At 30.2% G+C, this 18,325-nt stretch overlaps 4 protein-coding genes and 1 long non-coding RNA gene across 10 annotated transcripts in view; 2 read left to right on the top strand and 3 right to left on the bottom strand.

Annotated features, from left to right (window-relative positions):
* Positions 1-142: 142 nt before the first annotated feature.
* On the bottom strand, positions 143-2,278 carry MRG15 (mortality factor 4-like). The gene is made up of 6 exons (XM_011636413.2): positions 2,060-2,278; positions 1,853-1,970; positions 1,394-1,690; positions 1,112-1,324; positions 826-995; positions 143-648 (listed from the first exon to the last, which is right to left on the bottom strand). Exons 1-6 carry the CDS (start codon positions 2,085-2,087, stop codon positions 476-478), a joined length of 999 nt encoding a protein of 332 aa, XP_011634715.1. The 5' UTR covers positions 2,088-2,278; the 3' UTR covers positions 143-475.
* Positions 2,279-4,340: 2,062 nt separating this feature from the next.
* mu2 (mutator 2) overlaps positions 4,341-18,325 on the top strand; it is a 20,071-nt gene continuing 6,086 nt past the window's right edge. For 3 of the 6 annotated variants that reach the window (XR_016138319.1, XR_016138318.1, XR_016138316.1), the window contains exons 1-9: positions 4,341-4,775; positions 4,997-5,095; positions 8,450-8,548; positions 8,885-9,067; positions 9,144-13,533; positions 13,624-13,935; positions 14,023-14,292; positions 16,991-17,053; positions 17,204-17,386. Coding sequence is in view for 1 of the 6 variants with exons in the window: in XM_089072549.1 (XP_088928675.1) it covers positions 4,683-4,775; positions 4,997-5,095; positions 8,450-8,548; positions 8,885-9,067; positions 9,144-13,533; positions 13,624-13,935; positions 14,023-14,234 (5,388 nt within the window). In the remaining 5 variants the exon portion in view is untranslated. Of the gene's footprint in view, positions 4,776-4,996; positions 5,096-8,449; positions 8,549-8,884; positions 9,068-9,143; positions 13,534-13,623; positions 13,936-14,022; positions 14,703-16,990; positions 17,054-17,203; positions 17,797-18,325 lie in introns of those variants that run through there. The other 3 variants (XR_016138320.1, XR_016138317.1, XM_089072549.1) reach the window with 2 other exon arrangements.
* LOC105425567 (carboxylic ester hydrolase-like) lies at positions 5,079-7,984 on the bottom strand. Its single transcript, XM_011636402.3, has 8 exons — positions 7,703-7,984; positions 7,153-7,444; positions 6,745-6,942; positions 6,483-6,661; positions 6,192-6,360; positions 5,777-6,112; positions 5,558-5,684; positions 5,079-5,477 (listed from the first exon to the last, which is right to left on the bottom strand). Exons 1-8 carry the CDS (start codon positions 7,898-7,900, stop codon positions 5,279-5,281), a joined length of 1,698 nt encoding a protein of 565 aa, XP_011634704.3. The 5' UTR covers positions 7,901-7,984; the 3' UTR covers positions 5,079-5,278.
* LOC148937604 (uncharacterized) lies at positions 6,101-7,021 on the top strand. Its single transcript, XR_016138324.1, has 2 exons — positions 6,101-6,239; positions 6,321-7,021. It is a non-coding gene; the product is annotated as an uncharacterized LOC148937604 (long non-coding RNA).
* On the bottom strand, positions 13,957-17,378 carry LOC148937603 (carboxylic ester hydrolase-like). The gene is made up of 8 exons (XM_089072567.1): positions 17,181-17,378; positions 16,649-16,946; positions 16,225-16,422; positions 15,929-16,107; positions 15,662-15,830; positions 15,253-15,588; positions 15,019-15,145; positions 13,957-14,944 (listed from the first exon to the last, which is right to left on the bottom strand). The coding sequence occupies exons 1-8, from the start codon at positions 17,376-17,378 to the stop codon at positions 14,752-14,754; spliced, it is 1,698 nt and encodes a 565-aa protein (XP_088928693.1). The 3' UTR covers positions 13,957-14,751.

The raw sequence follows: 18,325 nt of genomic DNA, 5'->3' as shown, positions 1-18,325 counted from the left end.
AGATTTTTATCACGAACACTAGGCTTAATTGACGAATCCAAGCAGATTTCAGAGCGAGTTTCATAGATTTTAAAAATCTAATCTTATCTAATCTTAGATTATCTTAAAATTTCACTCAATGAAATAATTGTATATTTCAAAATCTGAAATAAATCTAGTTTATTAGTCCCATATCTGATATCTAAAACCTAGTATCACGTTATGTGAAAATGCATGCAATTCATCGTAAATAATTTTTGATTATCCCAATTTTTCTTTCGCAATCATTACATTATAAAAAATTATAGTTAAAAATTAAACTTTTAAAGATTTAAAATTATGCATTATATGGCAGTATAGTATGGTATAAATGGGTCTAAATATAACGTCGCCTCTCGTACTTGACGAGACTGTCAAAAAAAATATTCTTCATAGCAATACAAGTTGTTCATTTGTTCACTACAAGTGATTTTGCAAAAGAACTTTACTAACGACTTTAGCCATATTTCCGATGATAATCCGGTGATGGATCTGTGTAATCTTGTTGAAGATTGAAGAGTTCGGTATTATTTTTTTGCAAATATTGCAAAAAATCATGAAAATGCGACAGCAACAACTGTATGCTTTTTTCATCCAGAGGTGTATAAGACAACATATTGCCAAGTCGCACTGCAAACAAAAAAAAAATTGTTATCTAAATAGTAATTATTGAAATTAGCGAATATTTTGACTGCATTCTAATGTTCACTGCCATTACTGAAATCTGTAATATATGTGACACGAGTCATTTATTGTCAGCACTAGCAGTGGATATTAAGATACAGCTTTTATAAAAGTGATAACTACCAAATAGTCTGAGCAGATGGAATGCTCCATACAATTGACTTGGCAATGTTTCCGGATTGTCATTCATTATCTGTATAAATTGCGGTCGTTCCCATTTATAGAGCAATTGAAGACCTAATGTCATATTAAAATATTCCCGAATGCCTTTCGTTATTTCCAACGTACCTTCCCTGAAACATGGTTAAATTGTACTTAAGTTCATATATTAAATTATATGTACATATAAAATGAGTTGCAATATAAAATATTGTCCTTTTTGTAATTGTAATTTTTGATTGCCTCATACCTAACATCATTAGATTTCCCAGATGATTTTGCTTCTACATAATCATCTAAAATTTTATCAACTGTATTTTGTACAGGCAATGCAGGTAACTTATGATGTTTTAGTATTACTTCAGATTCATCTATCAGCACAAACTTCAATTCTTCAGGCAATTTGATTTTAACCTCTATTTTCGTGAGATATTCTTCGGTATCTCCAGATGGTTCTATTCGACTAAAAAAAATTGATTTTTTTCCAACAGATCACGTAATATAGAAAGATATCATGCATTACACAACAAACCTTCGTTTTTTTCGCGTAGGTTCAGACACAGATTCGTGAGAAGATGAAGGAGTCACTGTATTACTTTTGTTAAAACGACTCATACTCTTGTCAGCAACAGGAGTGCTCGATCTACTATCTGCATCTTTTTCTCTACCCCCTTCACTTCTTCTTCCTTGTGTTTTAGTTGTTGTATTTCCTTTTTTGTTCTTTTGAGCAGATTGCTGATTCGAATGTGCTCTTTGAACCTCTCTTTGTTTTTGTACATTTGCCTCATTGTATTTGAGCACTCTGCTTTCCGGAACCCATTCATCCCAACTATTTTTTTTTTTATAAAATAGAATTCAGTATATATTTGATTTTATAAAAATATAAACTTAAAAATATAAACTTTTTATTATACATATATTATATAAAATAACCTAGTTTTATGACAAGTATAAATTGAAATTGTAACTCAACAATATATGGAAAACTTACTTCTTGTTCCAGCCAGCATAGTGAATTAAATATTTCACTTGTTTTTCCTTAGTAATATTGAACTTCAAACACTTGGCTTCGTATATCAATGGCCCATGAAAGCACAATACTTTTTCTCCTATATTTAAGTCACAACATTTAATGTATAACAAATGATATACCAAAGAAGATAGAACAAATAATTACTTTAAGCTTGAAAAATTGTACCTTCCTGAAATTTACATTTTGGTGGCATTCTCGTATCTCTCGTATAACACTTATTTGAATTACTTTTTTTCGTCAATCGTACAATAAATTAGACAAAATTATAGCAGACACAACTCTTTTACAACATTTTTAAACAATCATTTTAATCTATCAAACGCTCCTAATATGTCAATTACATTTCATGCATTGAGTTAGCTGACGAAATAGATACTGAACTTTGTTGAGAATTTTTGGCCGCTTTCAAGTAAGAAAAATTTTAGATAATCCGTCATACGATTGGCTGTTTGATAGTGTATTCTCCGACGCTCTACAATTTCTCCAGTTAACAGCCAATCATTTATTGTCGGAAAGCATCCATTGATTGATGATCTCGGAATGACTTTGTTTATTTACTAGCAGAATTATACTAGCTTATATCAAAGATCCGCAAATATGAAATGGTATATTTAAATTAAATGATATATTAATAATATATTAAAATTTACTTAATAATTAATAATTTCCTTTAGTCAACTGATGTGAACGATATATTATTGTTATTTTTTTTTATGGTTGAACTCAGAGATGTATCCTTGGGTTAGATGACAATTTCCCGAAAAATGAAGAGATAAATGATACTAATGAAATCCTCTAAACGAATAAGGATAATTATTTAGAATAGCCTTGTTACCTCCGATTTTGATAAAATTATTTAAATTTAAATTTAAAAATTTAAATTTAAATTTAAAAAGTTTTAAATTTTTAAATTTAAATTTTTAAATTTAAATGTTTAAATTTTTGAATTTAAATTTTTAAATTTTTGAATTTAAATTTTTAAATTTAAATTTTTAAATTTTTGAATTTAAATTTTTAAATTTAAATTTTTAAATTTTTGAATTTAAATTTTTGAATTTAAATTTTTAAATTTTTGAATTTAAATTTTTAAATTTTTGAATTTAAATTTTTAAATTTTTGAATTTAAATTTTTTAATTTTTGAATTTAAATTTTTAAATTTTTAAATTTAAATTTTTAAATTTAAATTTTTAAATTTTTGAATTTAAATTTTTAAATTTTTGAATTTAAATTTTTAAATTTTTGAATTTAAATTTTTAAATTTTTGAATTTAAATTTTTAAATTTAAATTTTTAAATTTTTGAATTTAAATTTTTAAATTTTTGAATTTAAATTTTTAAATTTAAATTTTTAAATTTTTAAATTTAAATTTTTAAATTTAAATTTTTAAATTTTTGAATTTAAATTTTTAAATTTAAATTTTTAAATTTTTGAATTTAAATTTTTGAATTTAAATTTTTAAATTTAAATTTTTAAATTTTTGAATTTAAATTTTTTAATTTTTTAATTTAAATTTTTAAATTTTAAAATTTTTGAATTTAAATTTTTAAATTTAAATTTTTAAATTTTTAAATTTAAATTTTTAAATTTTTGAATTTAAATTTTTAAATTTAAATTTTTAAATTTTTGAATTAAAATTTTTAAATTTTTGAATTTAAATTTTTAAATTTAAATTTTTTAATTTAAATTTTTAAATTTTTAAATTTAAATTTTTAAATTTTTGAATTTAAATTTTTAAATTTTTGAATTTAAATTTTTAAATTTAAATTTTTTAATTTAAATTTTTAAATTTTTAAATTTAAATTTTTAAATTTTTGAATTAAAATTTTTAAATTTTTGAATTTAAATTTTTAAATTTAAATTTTTAAATTTTTGAATTTAAATTTTTAAATTTAAATTTTAAAATTTTTAAATTTAAATTTGAATTATTTAAAAATTTTACATTTTAAATTTTGAATTGTATAAAAATCTTTGATATGATTGCTTTTATCTTTAATTTCTCATAGATCTAAATATATAAATCATTCATATTGAAGAATTTTACACAATTGCAAAGCAGTCTTTAATTTAAAAGTTGCTGAACACAGCCATTAATAATTGACCAATTATAGTCGAGTATTCTTATTATATTCAATCTGTGATTGGTCAATTTTTAGTTTCAAACTTATGATCTGTTAGTGTCGGTCCACAATAGATGATTTAAGCTTTAAGAAGTAAGAAATTTACCAATCATAGTCGATTATTCTTTTCATATTCGATTATAATTGGTCAATTTCTTACTTCTTAAAGATTAAATCATCTATTGTGGACCGACACTTACTTGTAGCTTATTTTAGAATGGCTTATAGAGGCTGCGTTCCAATATTCACTGCCAGTACTGAAAATATATAATTCAGGTCACATATATTATAGCTTGCAGTATTGGCAGTGAATATCGGAACGCAGCCAGAGTTTCATGATCCGGCATCGACGCCCGGCACCGATATTATGGCGCAAAAATCACAATCGTCTGTGCAACGTGCTCCAATTGCCAGTCGATTGTTTGGAAATCTATAATCACGCATTTTGAGTTCACTTGGTCATATTTGACGTGTCGTTATTTGTGAAGTTTTCGTATTTATTATGGAACATCTGTTCGCTTCTGTGATACTGATTGTATAATAATTCGTAAACACCTTTTTCTTGATGAATATTTTATAAATGTCGGAAAAGTTGCCAAAGTAAGACGTAAAAACTCTTTTTGTTATTATCGATATCAATTAAATGTCGATTACTTAATATTTTGTAATAATGGATCTTGCGGCCACGCAAATTTATGAGGATGAAGATTTTCCACCTACTCAGGATATTTTGCGTACTGTACAAGAGGAAGAATCAGATCAGGTTAATTAAATATATTTAAATTATAATTAAATATATTTTTAATTATACAAAAATGGAGATTATTTGCAAATTATATTTTATTATAATTTATAATTTTTATATATAGTAATATAATAGATTTTATTAAATATTGTTTAGTTTCTTTGTATATTACATAATTATTTTTAATTTTGTAAATTTATGATAACTTTTTATGTCTTAATTAATGTTAAATATTTTAGATTGGAACATTGAGCATTAATTCTACTGAGTATCAAATTAAAAAAGGGATTACAAAAATTGGTAGACATATTAATTGTGACATTGTTATCAACGATGGGGTAAGTTTTATATTATTTCTTATTTGTACAAGGATTTAATCCATTGTTTATATAGATAGAAAGTGAAGAAAAATTTTGAGATAAAAATATAATAAATTTAAATATAAAATCAAGCGTAACATTGCATTAAAGTAAGTTTAAATCTAGTTTTGCGAAGACTTCTGATTATCATTGTACAATTATTTATAGCTCATCTTTATTGCTTCCGCCTGTATGTTTCAATATATTTTCTTCAAAATTAATTGAATTCCAGAATTCTTTTTGTCCAAAATTATTATTGATATCCATGTTAATTTTATCAGGACTAGCTATATGCAAATAGTGAAGTTCTTTTTCCGAAGGATCTAATCTTGGCCATTCTACATTGGCTACTTTCGGAATTCTGAAATAATTGAGAATGTTGATATCTTCGAATTTTATTCACAATATTGTATTATATCGAAATATGTATTTTTTACTTACCCCTCTGTGGCAAACGATGCTAAAAAGTCAAGTAATATATTTTGCATATCTCGATCCTTTTGTGTTGTTGTTGGATCTAGCCAAGCAGTATCTAATATATAGACTAAATCATCACCGTGAGAAACTCCTAGATAAAATAATATAAAGCGTTAAATTAAACTTCTTCAAAATTTATATGTTAAATTGTTCCGAGGACATTATTGTTTTACATTGACTTACCATAATTTTCAGTCGTTCCACTCATCGCATTGCTTAAGCTTTGCGCTCCTCTATAACTGAAATAGTAAAACCAGACTGGATTCTTATTTACTTTGGCTTGCATTCGCGCGGCCTTTTCACCATCGACCACGAAGAAACGATCGCCTGCCATTTGTATCAATTCCTTTGTACTCGATCGGTCTATTGATTTTGTACCAAAGTAATGTTTCTTAATAAGACGCGCAATCTCGATATGCTTTTCTCTGGGAATGGTATAATTGAAATCGAGAAACTCTGGTCCGAGAGTATCCCAATTGTCATTCAAGTATTTCAGATTTTGATCGTCCGCGACGAACTCTGCGATAAATTAATATTATTCATAGATGCCTACGTGTTATCGAGAGCAATTTTCAAATTTTTCTGCAAATTGTTTCACCTGCTACAGGATAGAGGCCTTCTTCGCTTGTTACTCCCGTAACCCAGGGTAAGTCCTGGACTTCTCCACTGTTTATAATTTCAATAGGTGTTCTGTCGATAAAAGGTACTTCATCGCCAACTTTCTCAGGTACGGGCCCGAAAGGAGTGAAGGGATTATAGAAAAACGTCTGAAATCATAAAAGAAATCAAAATTTTTTTTCATTCTACATCCAAGTAAATCGCGCTTGTCATTCTAGATTCGTGAATGAATCTCCATAATGGATAAAGGAATAAATTTATGGAGATTTACCATAAATTTACTTGTGGCCTGTACGATTGCGCGAGCTGGACGATACCTCAAGCAACGAATCATATCTCTAGAAGTAATTGTAGGACATCCCATCAAAGCGCCAAGTTTCTTGGCTTTCTCTAAAGCATTCTCAGTTTGCGTCCAACAATCGAACGTTGTACCGCTGAATGATATGCCACCTATATAAAATTACGATATATTAATTTAATGAAATGAACTGAACATTTTTGAATTAATTTTTATGCCGTTATCACAAGAATACCTCGGAAGAGACCTTTGCTCATTTTTGATAAGTAATGATAATGTACACTCGCACCGCCAGCACTCAAACCGATCAAAGTCAGTTTCTTCGGATCACCACCGAACCATTCAATATTTTCTGATACCCAACGAAGTGCCATATTTTGATCTTTTAGACCCATATTACCAGGGACTATTTCATCTCCCGTACTGAGGAAACCTAATATTTTTTTAAATTTTTAAAAATATGAATCGGGTAAAATGAACTTACACATATATTTTAAAACTGGCTAAAAATTAAGTCTTATTTATATCAAAATATTTAAAATTTAATTTGAAGATTACTTTTTTAATAATATGTTAATAGTTTCATATCAGTTAATTAACGTTACATACCTAGCGCTCCTAAGCGATAATTAACGTTACATACCTAGCGCTCCTAAGCGATAATTAATTGTGATAAGTATTACGTCACGGTCCATCAGATATCTTGGACCATATAATGTACCGCTTCCACCTTGGAAAGCACCACCATGAATCCAGAACACTACCGGCATAGGAGTTTTATCTTCTCTTATTGGCACGTAAATATTTAAATACAAACAATCTTCAGCACCCACAACTTTGTCCAAAGATTCTGGTATCATATCATATTGAATGCATGGGGAACCGAATTTTGTAGCTGATATTTCGCCAATCCATGGCGGTATTGGCCGAGGAGGCTATAAGAAAAACGAGAATCTTTTAACTAAAATTAAAATATTTTTTAAATATTTAATATTAAAAAAAAAAAAGAATCACAAAAAATTTTATTTCTAAGTAATAGAAAATAATTAACGAAATCAATTACCTATTGAAAAACTATTAATGTTTATCGAAGATATCTTCTGATTCGTATAAGAGTTATGTAAAAAATTGTATATAAAAAAATGCAGTTTTAAATTCGCATTTATATATTAATAATTACATTGAATACGTACTTTGAATCGCAATTTTCCAACAGGTGGCAACGCATAAGGAATCCCCTCATACGCCTCGTACTTTCTACCATGTTGCGAAATCTTGTAGTAACCCTTTAGTTTTCCCAAAGGAATTTTAACTCTTGGAGCAATCTCGTCTGTATTTGCGTGAATGACAAGGCTGAAACAAAGCACGGCGATTAGTAGTTTTATCAGCATGATTTCTAGCGTGTTGCCCTTGATGCAAACTGCTGCGAACTGATTGCTTCTACAGCACGCGTTTGTTTCTTATATTCGATGTGATTTACATCGTTCAAAGTGCATATGCACTTATAACATAACATGTATAATTAGATAAATGTCGTCGCAAAAAAAAAAACTCATACACGTAATAACTTAACTTAATATCTAATAGAAATTATTTACTTACGCAACTGTTTTATATTTATCACAGAATTTGCGTTCTTTTTAATAGTTTATCCGTCTATTCAGTAAAACAAAAAGAAAAAAAATTTAGTTTTCAAAATGAAAATAAATTTAATGAAATATCTTGAAACATATTTGAAATATTTATTAAATTGAACAGTAAGAATTTGCAAGAGAACCATAATGTATAACTTTTACATAGTTTTTATTTTATCATCAAACAAAATAAAATAAATTTTATTCTTATCCATTATGCATACACAGGTTTTGCATCACCTTTTTTTGCATAATAAAAAAATAATCAGCAATCCGATACTAAGAAAATATTTTGAATTTTTTTAGACTGTATCAAAAATACACGCAGAAATTGAAGCTAGTGGAGGCCAAGGATCAACCTGGATCTGTGACCTGAATTCTTGCAACAAAACAAAGCTTAATAATGTAACGGATGTTAAATGTTTTTGCTATTTGTCAATGTGCATTCGATTGTCGCCTCAGCATCTTAATATGCATGCTATATTTAACTTGTCATTATATAATTTTATTTACATATATGAATGTGACTAGTGATATACCAATTAAAACATAAAATGTTTTAATAAACTATGCATATACTATGAGATATACATATACATACATGTGTATGCGTATTATATAAAATTCTTATAATTGTATCGTATAAGTAATAATATTTTAATGCTTCATTTAATATAATATAACAAAATAATATGACATTTGGTTTTCAAAGCAAATTAAAAAAAAATATTTTTTGCACAGTCGATATTGCGGCCTACTCGTTTGTATGAACTCAAAGATGAAAGCATCATTGAATTCGGTGCAGTACATGCAATTTATCGTAAATATCGTTCAATCAATGACACTATGATACCAGAAACACCTGCACCATCACGGCAAAAAATTACGGATAAAATAATCCCGAATACGCCAGATTCATCTCTCGTAAGTATCTTGCATTCGATTAGCATATGAAATTGAATTTAAATAAAATTTTATAACATGTCTGTTCTTCGCATAGAACAATTCATCCGGCGTGGATGATGACGGATCTGTTATTCTTGAAACTCAAAAAGAAGAAAATAGTGTCTTTCGACAACCGCGAGTTCCACAACAACGTCAATCCACAAGCATCGATAAAAAGAGAATCTCCTATTCTTCCTCTGTGAGTGAAAATTCTCAAACCACCACGGTTTTGCATACATCTGACATTAACGTTAGCCAGAATCAAGTTAGTATATATGACGTGGAAACGCAAAATATTGAGAAGCGACACGAAATAGCAGAGAAATCCATACATGATATCGAGACGCAAATACTTCCTATAGATACGCCTGAATATCTTGTCAAAGCTAATACTAAAACTAACAAGCAGTTGTCAAGGCTAAACACTCGCGATAAAACAGCTGGCAGCTCTACAGATATCTACGATATAGAAACGCAAAATTGTATGGACGATATTAGCGAAATGGAAACACAAAAGAGCCAGATTGATATTCAAAATGTAACACAAAAGAAGTTTATGGATATTCATAATATAGAAACACAAGATTGTGCCAGTATTGACGAAGATGGTAGCGGCAATCAGAAATCTAAAATCGGCGAAAATAAATGTCGAGAAAAAGATTTAGCTGAAGTCAGACGCAATATTCACAATTTAGAGACGCAGATATATGATAATGAGGATAATGCAGAAGATATATCTGACTTGGAAACTCAGTTTACGTTAGACAATATTACGGGATGTAAAGAGAGTAGAGATATATCTGAAATAGAAACTCAACTCGAGACGGATGGCATTGCAAATAAGATTAGTAATGCTCAAGCCAATGAAGACATAGATAAAGACGATGTAACAAACATCATTGAAGATGGAACAAGTCATGAAAATATTACCAGATTATCGAAATCTAGATCCACCAGCCCTGGATATTTAAATTTATCTTCACCAGGAATCGATGAGAATTATCCTTGTTCACCGTTAAATCAGAGTGTTCATTTACTTGAATCATCAGATTTATTAAGATTCTTTGGCGAGGATATTGATAAACAAGAAGTGCAAGCATCTAATGCATCTACACCAAAATTACTTACAAAAATATTATCGAAAAATGACAGTAATGCCGAAAATGCATCAAATGCGTCGAACAACGAAGAGAATGATGAAGATGTTTTCAATGCTCCTACTCAACGCACCAAGCATAACTTTGAAGCTTTATTGTCGGATTCTGAGACAGATGAGGAAAACGCGCTTGTAATGTCTAAATCTCCCCAAAAAAAGGAGCCTCTATTACAGCAAATCAACGATTCAGAAACGAATGCAGAGGAATATCTTGCAGAGCTCGCTAAAAAGCAGCATGAATCTTCAGAAACTGCTAATAAATCGTATAATGAAAGTAATAAAAATGATCTTGGTACGAGTGTCGAATCTGAAGATATGTTTGAAGCACTAACGCAAAAGTTGAATAATCCTATGATTACAAATATCTCAAATTCTTTAATTAATCAACCAAAAGAAATTAATAAAAATAATGAAACTGTTGACACAGCATCAATGCAAATTAAAAGTAACAGGATAACGAAACAACAAACAACAGCTGATCAGAACAATGAAACAACAAACGCACCCGCGCCAGATATTAACGACGTAGCACCTATTCAATCAATTTTATCACGTGAGACTTCTCCAGAAATACCAATAAGTTCTAAAATTTCTTCGTCGAAAAATGATCAAAATGGCATGGATGACAAGGCAGCTACACAGATTATTAATGTAAAATCAGTTGATTGTCATACATCGGAAAATCTTGATTGTGAAGATATAGATTATGAACTCGCACCCACGCAAGTAATCGGAGAAGTTGAAGACAGAAACGAGAGAAATTCCATTCACGAGAAAACTAAAAAAGATTCTTCTAAAATTAATATGAATGATACTTTGGAACAGAAACTCAATGAAATGTTTGATGATATAAATAACGAGGTGAATAATACTGATGAGCTGCCTATGTCAACACAGTATTTGACAAATATTCTAGAATCATCGCAATGTCTTGACTCTACCAATAAATCCATTGTTGATGATGGAGGCAATGTGTCACTAAAGTTAGGAAGGAAAGATCGCGTATCTCGTAGTCAACGTTTACATAATACTAAAACAAGTATAAATAATGTAAATAGTGCAGATAGTGATTCGCAAAAATCAGATATTTATTTTTCTACTATTACTACAAAACGAAAGAGAAATATTTTAAAAGATACACAAGAGCTCGTAGATTCGGTGAAAGACATAGCTCTTCCTCGTCAAGATGCTAATTCTAATGAGAAAGCTATGGATAATACAACGGAATCCAATATTACGAAATCCGGAGTACTATCGAATGTTACGGAATCCAATAAAAGAAGAAAAAGAATCTCAAAGATGAAAAATAAATCCGATGTAGTAACAGAAGCATTAAACGATAACAAAAATAAAGTCATCTCAAGCAGGAGTAATGAAAGAAATCTTCGAAGTTCCAACTCGATGAAACAGGAAGATGAAATCCTATCAGAAAGGAACAAACAAGTTTTAGACAGAGATTCAGCCAAATGTAATGTCGATGACGCAAAAGAGAACTCGTCGAGTTGCATACCTTGTCCATTAGAAAATGGACAACGTGCGCAAACATTACATGCATTGGACGAGAGTGACGATGACATTCTAACACGTTTACCAGCTGTTAGAATATCTGGAACACTCTCAAATCCGGCGAGTCCTTCTGCATTATCGACGTCATCAGGCTCCAGTTCAAGATCTAAAAAAGTCTTAAGAAGTAAAAGAAAAAAAATATCTTTGAAAAGAAGATCGCTACATGAACAAAATATTAGAAATTCTGAGAAAAACGATAAACCAGTCGATAGTCATTCCTCAAATTCTATTCCTAACACCCCAAAGACTGCTAAAATATCAAATTTTGCTGATACTTCGGATGATTCCGATAGCGAAACCAATATTATGATTGATAAACGATTCCAACAAATGGCAAATAGAATTTTGAATAATGAATTTGGTTGCCAACAAATTAAAGAAAACAAGAACAGTACTCGTTCTTCATTTGATCTATTGGAGAATCCAAAACAGAGTACTGTTGAAACAAAAAATTCTGCGCGCATTAATTCAAAAATAACCCGACAGTCCAGCAGACAAGCTGATCAGAATTCGCGTCTTCTTCAAAGAGAAACCCGTACGAGAAATGCACCCGGCAATTCTGTGGAGCTAGAAATGAAATCTACTGTTGCTAAGAGAAAAACATCTCTAAATATGACAGAAAAAGGCGCAGAACAAGCCATTTCGAAAAAACGTAAAACTAGTCAAGTCATTGAGAAATATTCGGTTTCTACACGTAGTCGAAAAAATACAGCAAAAACCGCTGCCAAGCAATCTTCAAAAATTCTTGAAGATTTTACTGAAACAAACACACGGGGAAATTGTCCGATGATTGAGAATATGAAATCTTCCGAGGATGATAAGACAACATCTAAAACTGTATCAGAAGAAACTTCAAAAACTTTCGTAAGTATGAGAGCGGACGTGAATATTAATCCTATTATACGAGTGAAACGTATAATTAATAACAATCGAGCCACATGTATCGACAATGTAACTGTGGAAGGAAATAACAAGAAAAAATCAGTTCAAGAAAAACAAATAATAGAAACGGAAACAGATCAGGTGCAAGGTAAGGTCCTGCGAGTTTTACTTCGTCCCATACAGAGTTCCACAGATGACGAATCGCAAGAAGTGGAGAGAATTATGGCAAAAGGTCCGAGTAACGCACAGGATAAAAATTTATCTATCAGAGAAAATAGTAGTGCAAAAATATTCCAAAAGAAATTGAGAACTAGAAGTAGTAAACGACCTAATGAATCAAATTCTGCTAACAGCAGTGTATCATCTGAAGCAGCAGATTCTGATAATTCTGCTCCGAAAGCTAAACGCGGAAGACTTGCTAAAAATTTAGTTTCTTTATCACCGGAAATTTCAAAAAAGAAAGAAATATTTAAAAAACCTAGTCGTATCAATCGGAATTCTCCGAGTCTTAATTCTTCCGCGGAAAATACGATCGATGAAAATAGCCAAAGAAGTACAGAAAGTGATGTTTCAACGAGCTCTAGAATTTCAAGATCGAAGACAATGGGAATCGGGAAGAAAGAAAAGATGAAGATAAATCAAAATAATTCGATTGATTATGATGCTTCTTTAAAACTAAATATAAGCGTAGAAATGTCTCCAATTTCAACATCTTCCAGAACGCCTTCCAGATTGCGCAGGAGTACATCTGTTTTAAGTAATTTTTCACCATCTGCGACGAAACATAAGATTTTGTTTACAGGTATAACAGAAGATTACAGTAAGATTATTAAAATGTTAGGTAAGTATTAAAAGATAAGATTTGTCTACGATTTATTAGTATAGTTATTTTTTCATCCTTTAATATTTCCATCTTTTTTATTTTTTATAGGTGGAAGTAAAGTGGATGATCCGGCAAATTGCACTGTTTTAGTTACTGACAAAGTTCGTAGAACATATAAATTCTTATGCGCATTGGCGAAGGGTATACCCATAGTTACGATTGACTGGTTAAATGATAGCGAAACAGCGGCGCAATTTTTAAATTGGGAAAATTATATATTAAAAGATCCCGTAGCCGAAGCCAAGTTTGGTTTTAGACTACGAAAAAGTCTCGATAAAGTTAAGGAGAAAAGATTGCTAGATGGCTATACTATTGTATTAACATCAGGTCTTACGTTACCACCTATAAAGGAATTAAAAGGTAAATTAAAATTTTTATAAATTAAAAGGTAAATTAATTATTTATTTTTATAATACATAAAATATTTGACATGTTATGTTTTCATAGATATGATAACATCTTGCGGAGGAAAAGCTTTATTACGTCCACCGGCAAAATGGCCCGAGAAAACGGTAGTAATATCCTGTGAAGAAGATTTGCCAAATGCAAGAAAGTTCCTTGCAAAAGCACCAAAAACAGTTACAGTACAATCTACAGAATTTATTTTGACTGGCATCTTACGGCAGGAAACAGAATTTAACAAATATAAATTTATGTGATAATCAGTAGAGTTTGGGTAATACTACATATTGATGCTGTTGATACTTGGATATTCAGGTATTTCAGCTATTAAGATAAAGATTAATCCAAACTGACAATGCTGTATATTGTTACGTTTCCAGTGCATAAAAACCGGGTGCAATCAAATTTTAAAACTTTTTTATTATTTTATTCTTTTTATGAAATATTCAAGCAGTAAATCTGCTCACTAATATATATATCTTAATTTTAAATTGCCAATTATATATATTTTATAAAATTTCACGTTTTAAAACAAGTCATTGCGATATTATTATTAATGATATTACAAGTTTTAGCACTATATTTTTTTATTATTTATAAGATATTATAGGAATTAGTTGATTATTTTCATATTGTGAAAATGTTCTTATTTTATAAGAACTTAGTACAAAGTTATGTATAAGGCTAACAATATCTGAATAAATCATAGAGCTTGTTTAAAAAAATCGTTTGCCTTATATCCCATTTAAAGCTTTTTAGATCTTTCAATAATATTTAAAGCTCTTCTCTTTGTATTCCGGCTTTCAATGTATTCTCGTCGAAATTAATTGAATTCCAAAACTCCTTCTCTCCTAGATTAGCATTACTATCCATGTTAACCTTATCAGGACTAAATATATGCAAATAATGAAGTTCATTTTTTAAAGGATCTAATCTTGGCCATTCCACATTGGCTACTTTTGGAATTCTGAAACAATTTGGAGGATTAGTATATTTGCATTCTACTCGATATTGTATACAATGTATATATTTTCTGCCTACCCTTCTGTAGCAAACAATACCCAAAAGTCAATTAATTTTTTTTGCATATTATGGTCTTCTTGTGTCGTTGTTGGATTTAGGAAGGGAGTATCTAATACGTATAATGTGTCATCGGCATGAGAAACTCCTAAAACAGATTAATAAATTCTTAAAATATTTATTAAATATAAATATGTATTCTATATATAAATTCATACAATAAAATTGGTACATTCGTATTTCACATAGACTTACCATAATTTTCAGTCGTACCACTAAAAAAGTCGCTTAAGCTTTGCGCTCCTCTGTAACTGAAATAGTAAAACCAGACTGGATTCTTATTTACTTTGGCTTGCATTCGCGCGGCCTTTTCACCATCGACCACGAAGAAACGATCGCCTGCCATTTGTATCAATTCCTTTGTACTCGATCGGTCTATTGGTTTTGTATCAAAGTAATGTTTCTTAATAAGACGCGCAATCTCGATATGCTTTTCTCTGGGAATGGTATAATTAAAATCAAGGAAGTCTGGTCCGAGAATATCCCAGTTGTCATTCAAGTATTTCAGATTTTGATCGTCCGCGATGAATTCTGCAATGTATTAATTTTCTTAAATGCTTCCATTAAAGAGACAATTTTCTAATTAATCCGGGCGTGATCTCACCTGCTACAGGATAAAGGCCTTCTTCGCTCGTTACTCCCGTAATCCATGGTACATCCTGAACGTCTCCGCTATTCACGATTTCAACGGGTGTTCTATCGATGAAAGGTGCATCGTCGCCAATTCTTTCAGCTACCGGTCCGAAAGGAGTGAAAGGATTGTAGAAGAACGACTAAAATTTTAAGAAAATTGAATTGAATTGTGAAATCTTTTTCTCATATCTATAAGGCTCGCGTTTGTTTCAAAAGCTAAAGAAGAAACGAGATTTACCATAAATTCACTTGTAGCCTGTACGATCGCACGAGCTGGACGATATCTCAAGCAACGTATCATATCTCTAGAGGTAGTTGTAGGACATCCCATTAAGGCACTCAATTTTTTGGTCTTTTCCAAGGAGTTTTCAGCCTGTGTCCAACAATCGAACGCTGTACCGCTAAATGATATCCCACCTATATGATGAAAAACCATGATATAATTCAATCATAGAATTCAAGCCATAGAAATTATTTAATCTCTTTGCATTGGCTTTGTTACTTTGTCTCATAAAAATATAAATATGAGAATACCTTGGAAAAGACCTGCGCTCATTTGCGATAAGTAATGATAATGCACACTTGCACCGCCCGCACTCAAACCCACCAAAGTTATTTTCTTCGGATCACCACCAAACCATTCGATGTTTTCTGACACCCAACGGAGTGCCATACTTTGATCTTTTAGACCCATATTACCAGGAACTATTTCATCTTCCGTGCTAAGGAAACCTATTATTTTTTATAAAATCATTTTTCAAAAGATTAGAAGCTTAAGACAAACATAGAATCAAGCTGTGTTTAAAATTTACATTTTAAGATTAGTTGAAAATCAAGTTTTATCTATGTCAAAACACTGCACTGATAAACTTTGACAGTAGAGCTGTTATTTTATATATTAAAAACGATATATTAAAAACTTTTATTAAGTTAAACATGTAATGCCAATGTTACATACCCATTGGCCCCAATCGATAATTGAATGTAACAAATATAACATCATGATCCATTAGATATTTAGCGCCATACAACATGCCACTACCAAATTGGAAAGCACCACCGTGAATCCAAAATAATATCGGCATTGGGCTTTTATTACCCCCCTTTTCCCGTATTGGCACATAAATGTTTAAGTACAAGCAATCTTCGGCACCCACAACCTTCTCCACATTTGGTGTTTGTTCATATTGAATGCACATAGAACCAAATTTTGTAGCTGATAATTCGCCAACCCATGCTGGTATTGGCCGCGGAGGCTACGCAGGAAAAACAAGAAACTTAAATAAAACGTTTGTTGCAGGTATTTAACGTTAGAAAGGTTTTATAAAAACTGGCAGTGCAACAGAAGATATTTAACGACAAAGTACTTCAGCATCAGATTTATTTAAAAAAAATTTATTTCCGCTTTATTAGTCTATTTGCTATAAAATTGTTATAGAAACGCTTAAAAAATTCATATTTAATTATATCAATAATTTGTGACTATATACCTTAAACCGTAACTTTCCAACAGGTGGCAACGCGTAAGGGATCCCTTCGTATGCTTCATATTTTCTACCATGTTGTGAGGTCTTGTAATAGCCCTTCAGTCCTCCCAGAGGAGTTTTAACCCTTGGAGCAATCTCGTCTGTGCTTCCGTAAACGGCGAAAGCGAAGTAAAGCAGAGTAATCAGTAACTTCAACAACATGATTTCAAGTTAGTGTGTTGTCCTTCGTTCGGACTATTGCGAACTGACACTTCTTTATCGTCTCACTTGTTTCATATATTGAATAATCAGTGCTCGTTGTCTGCACACATACATAAATTTGATAAGCCTTGTTGAAAATAAAGTGTTTATCTCTTGTCAATGATAATCACTACTTGTGCTTGTGTATTTTTATCTTATTTATATCGCACACTTATTCTAACTGAGATGATTAACAACTGCATTTCGAGAAAAGCCGATTAGTGAAATCCAATCCGATTCTTTATCTAAGAGGATGGACATCTCCTAAATTTTTATCTCTTTAATAGACTAGGAAGTCGATTGTGTACCTTGAAAGGTGAAAATTACAAAAGTTTAGGAAATTCATTAATCTGCAACTATATCAAAATCAAAAATTAAAGTAAGTAAATTTCCTCATTTTTGTAATTTTCATCTTGTTCAAGATATACAATTAATCATTCATATCTTTTTCGTCTTGTTCAAGATATACAATTAATCAGAGTAAAAGAATTGAAAAAAATTTGATTTTAAATTTGAAGATAAATTTAACAAATTGTTATCCTAAAAAAATCTCCGAGTTATCTCTTAAATGAAAAGAGAGAGCAAAGTTTAGATTCGAAGATAAGATAAATCTTATATCGATTGATTATCACACACACAGTTTGATAACTTTTTTCTATGGAGAATCAATAGGCATTCGTTTGTAAATATGTATACGTGTGGCGTATATTTTTTCAAAATAACAATAAATCTAAAAATTCACTAAAATTTCATAAAGTACTTTAATTTTTATCAAAAATGTTGCTGATTTGAACTGTTTACAGCTCAAAAATAATTTAAAACAATTCATTTTACAAATTTAATGCCATGTTTAATTAAAATCATTTATCCGATTACTTTATACATAAGATGTTTCGTCATTTTTTTCA

This window comes from Pogonomyrmex barbatus, unplaced genomic scaffold, assembly GCF_055798465.1.
Source record: "Pogonomyrmex barbatus isolate J1 unplaced genomic scaffold, ASM5579846v1 scaffold13, whole genome shotgun sequence".
In the NCBI taxonomy this organism is placed as follows: domain Eukaryota; kingdom Metazoa; phylum Arthropoda; class Insecta; order Hymenoptera; family Formicidae; genus Pogonomyrmex; species Pogonomyrmex barbatus.
The sequence above is the reverse complement of the archived record's forward strand: the minus strand, read 5'-3'. Positions and strand labels throughout refer to the sequence as shown.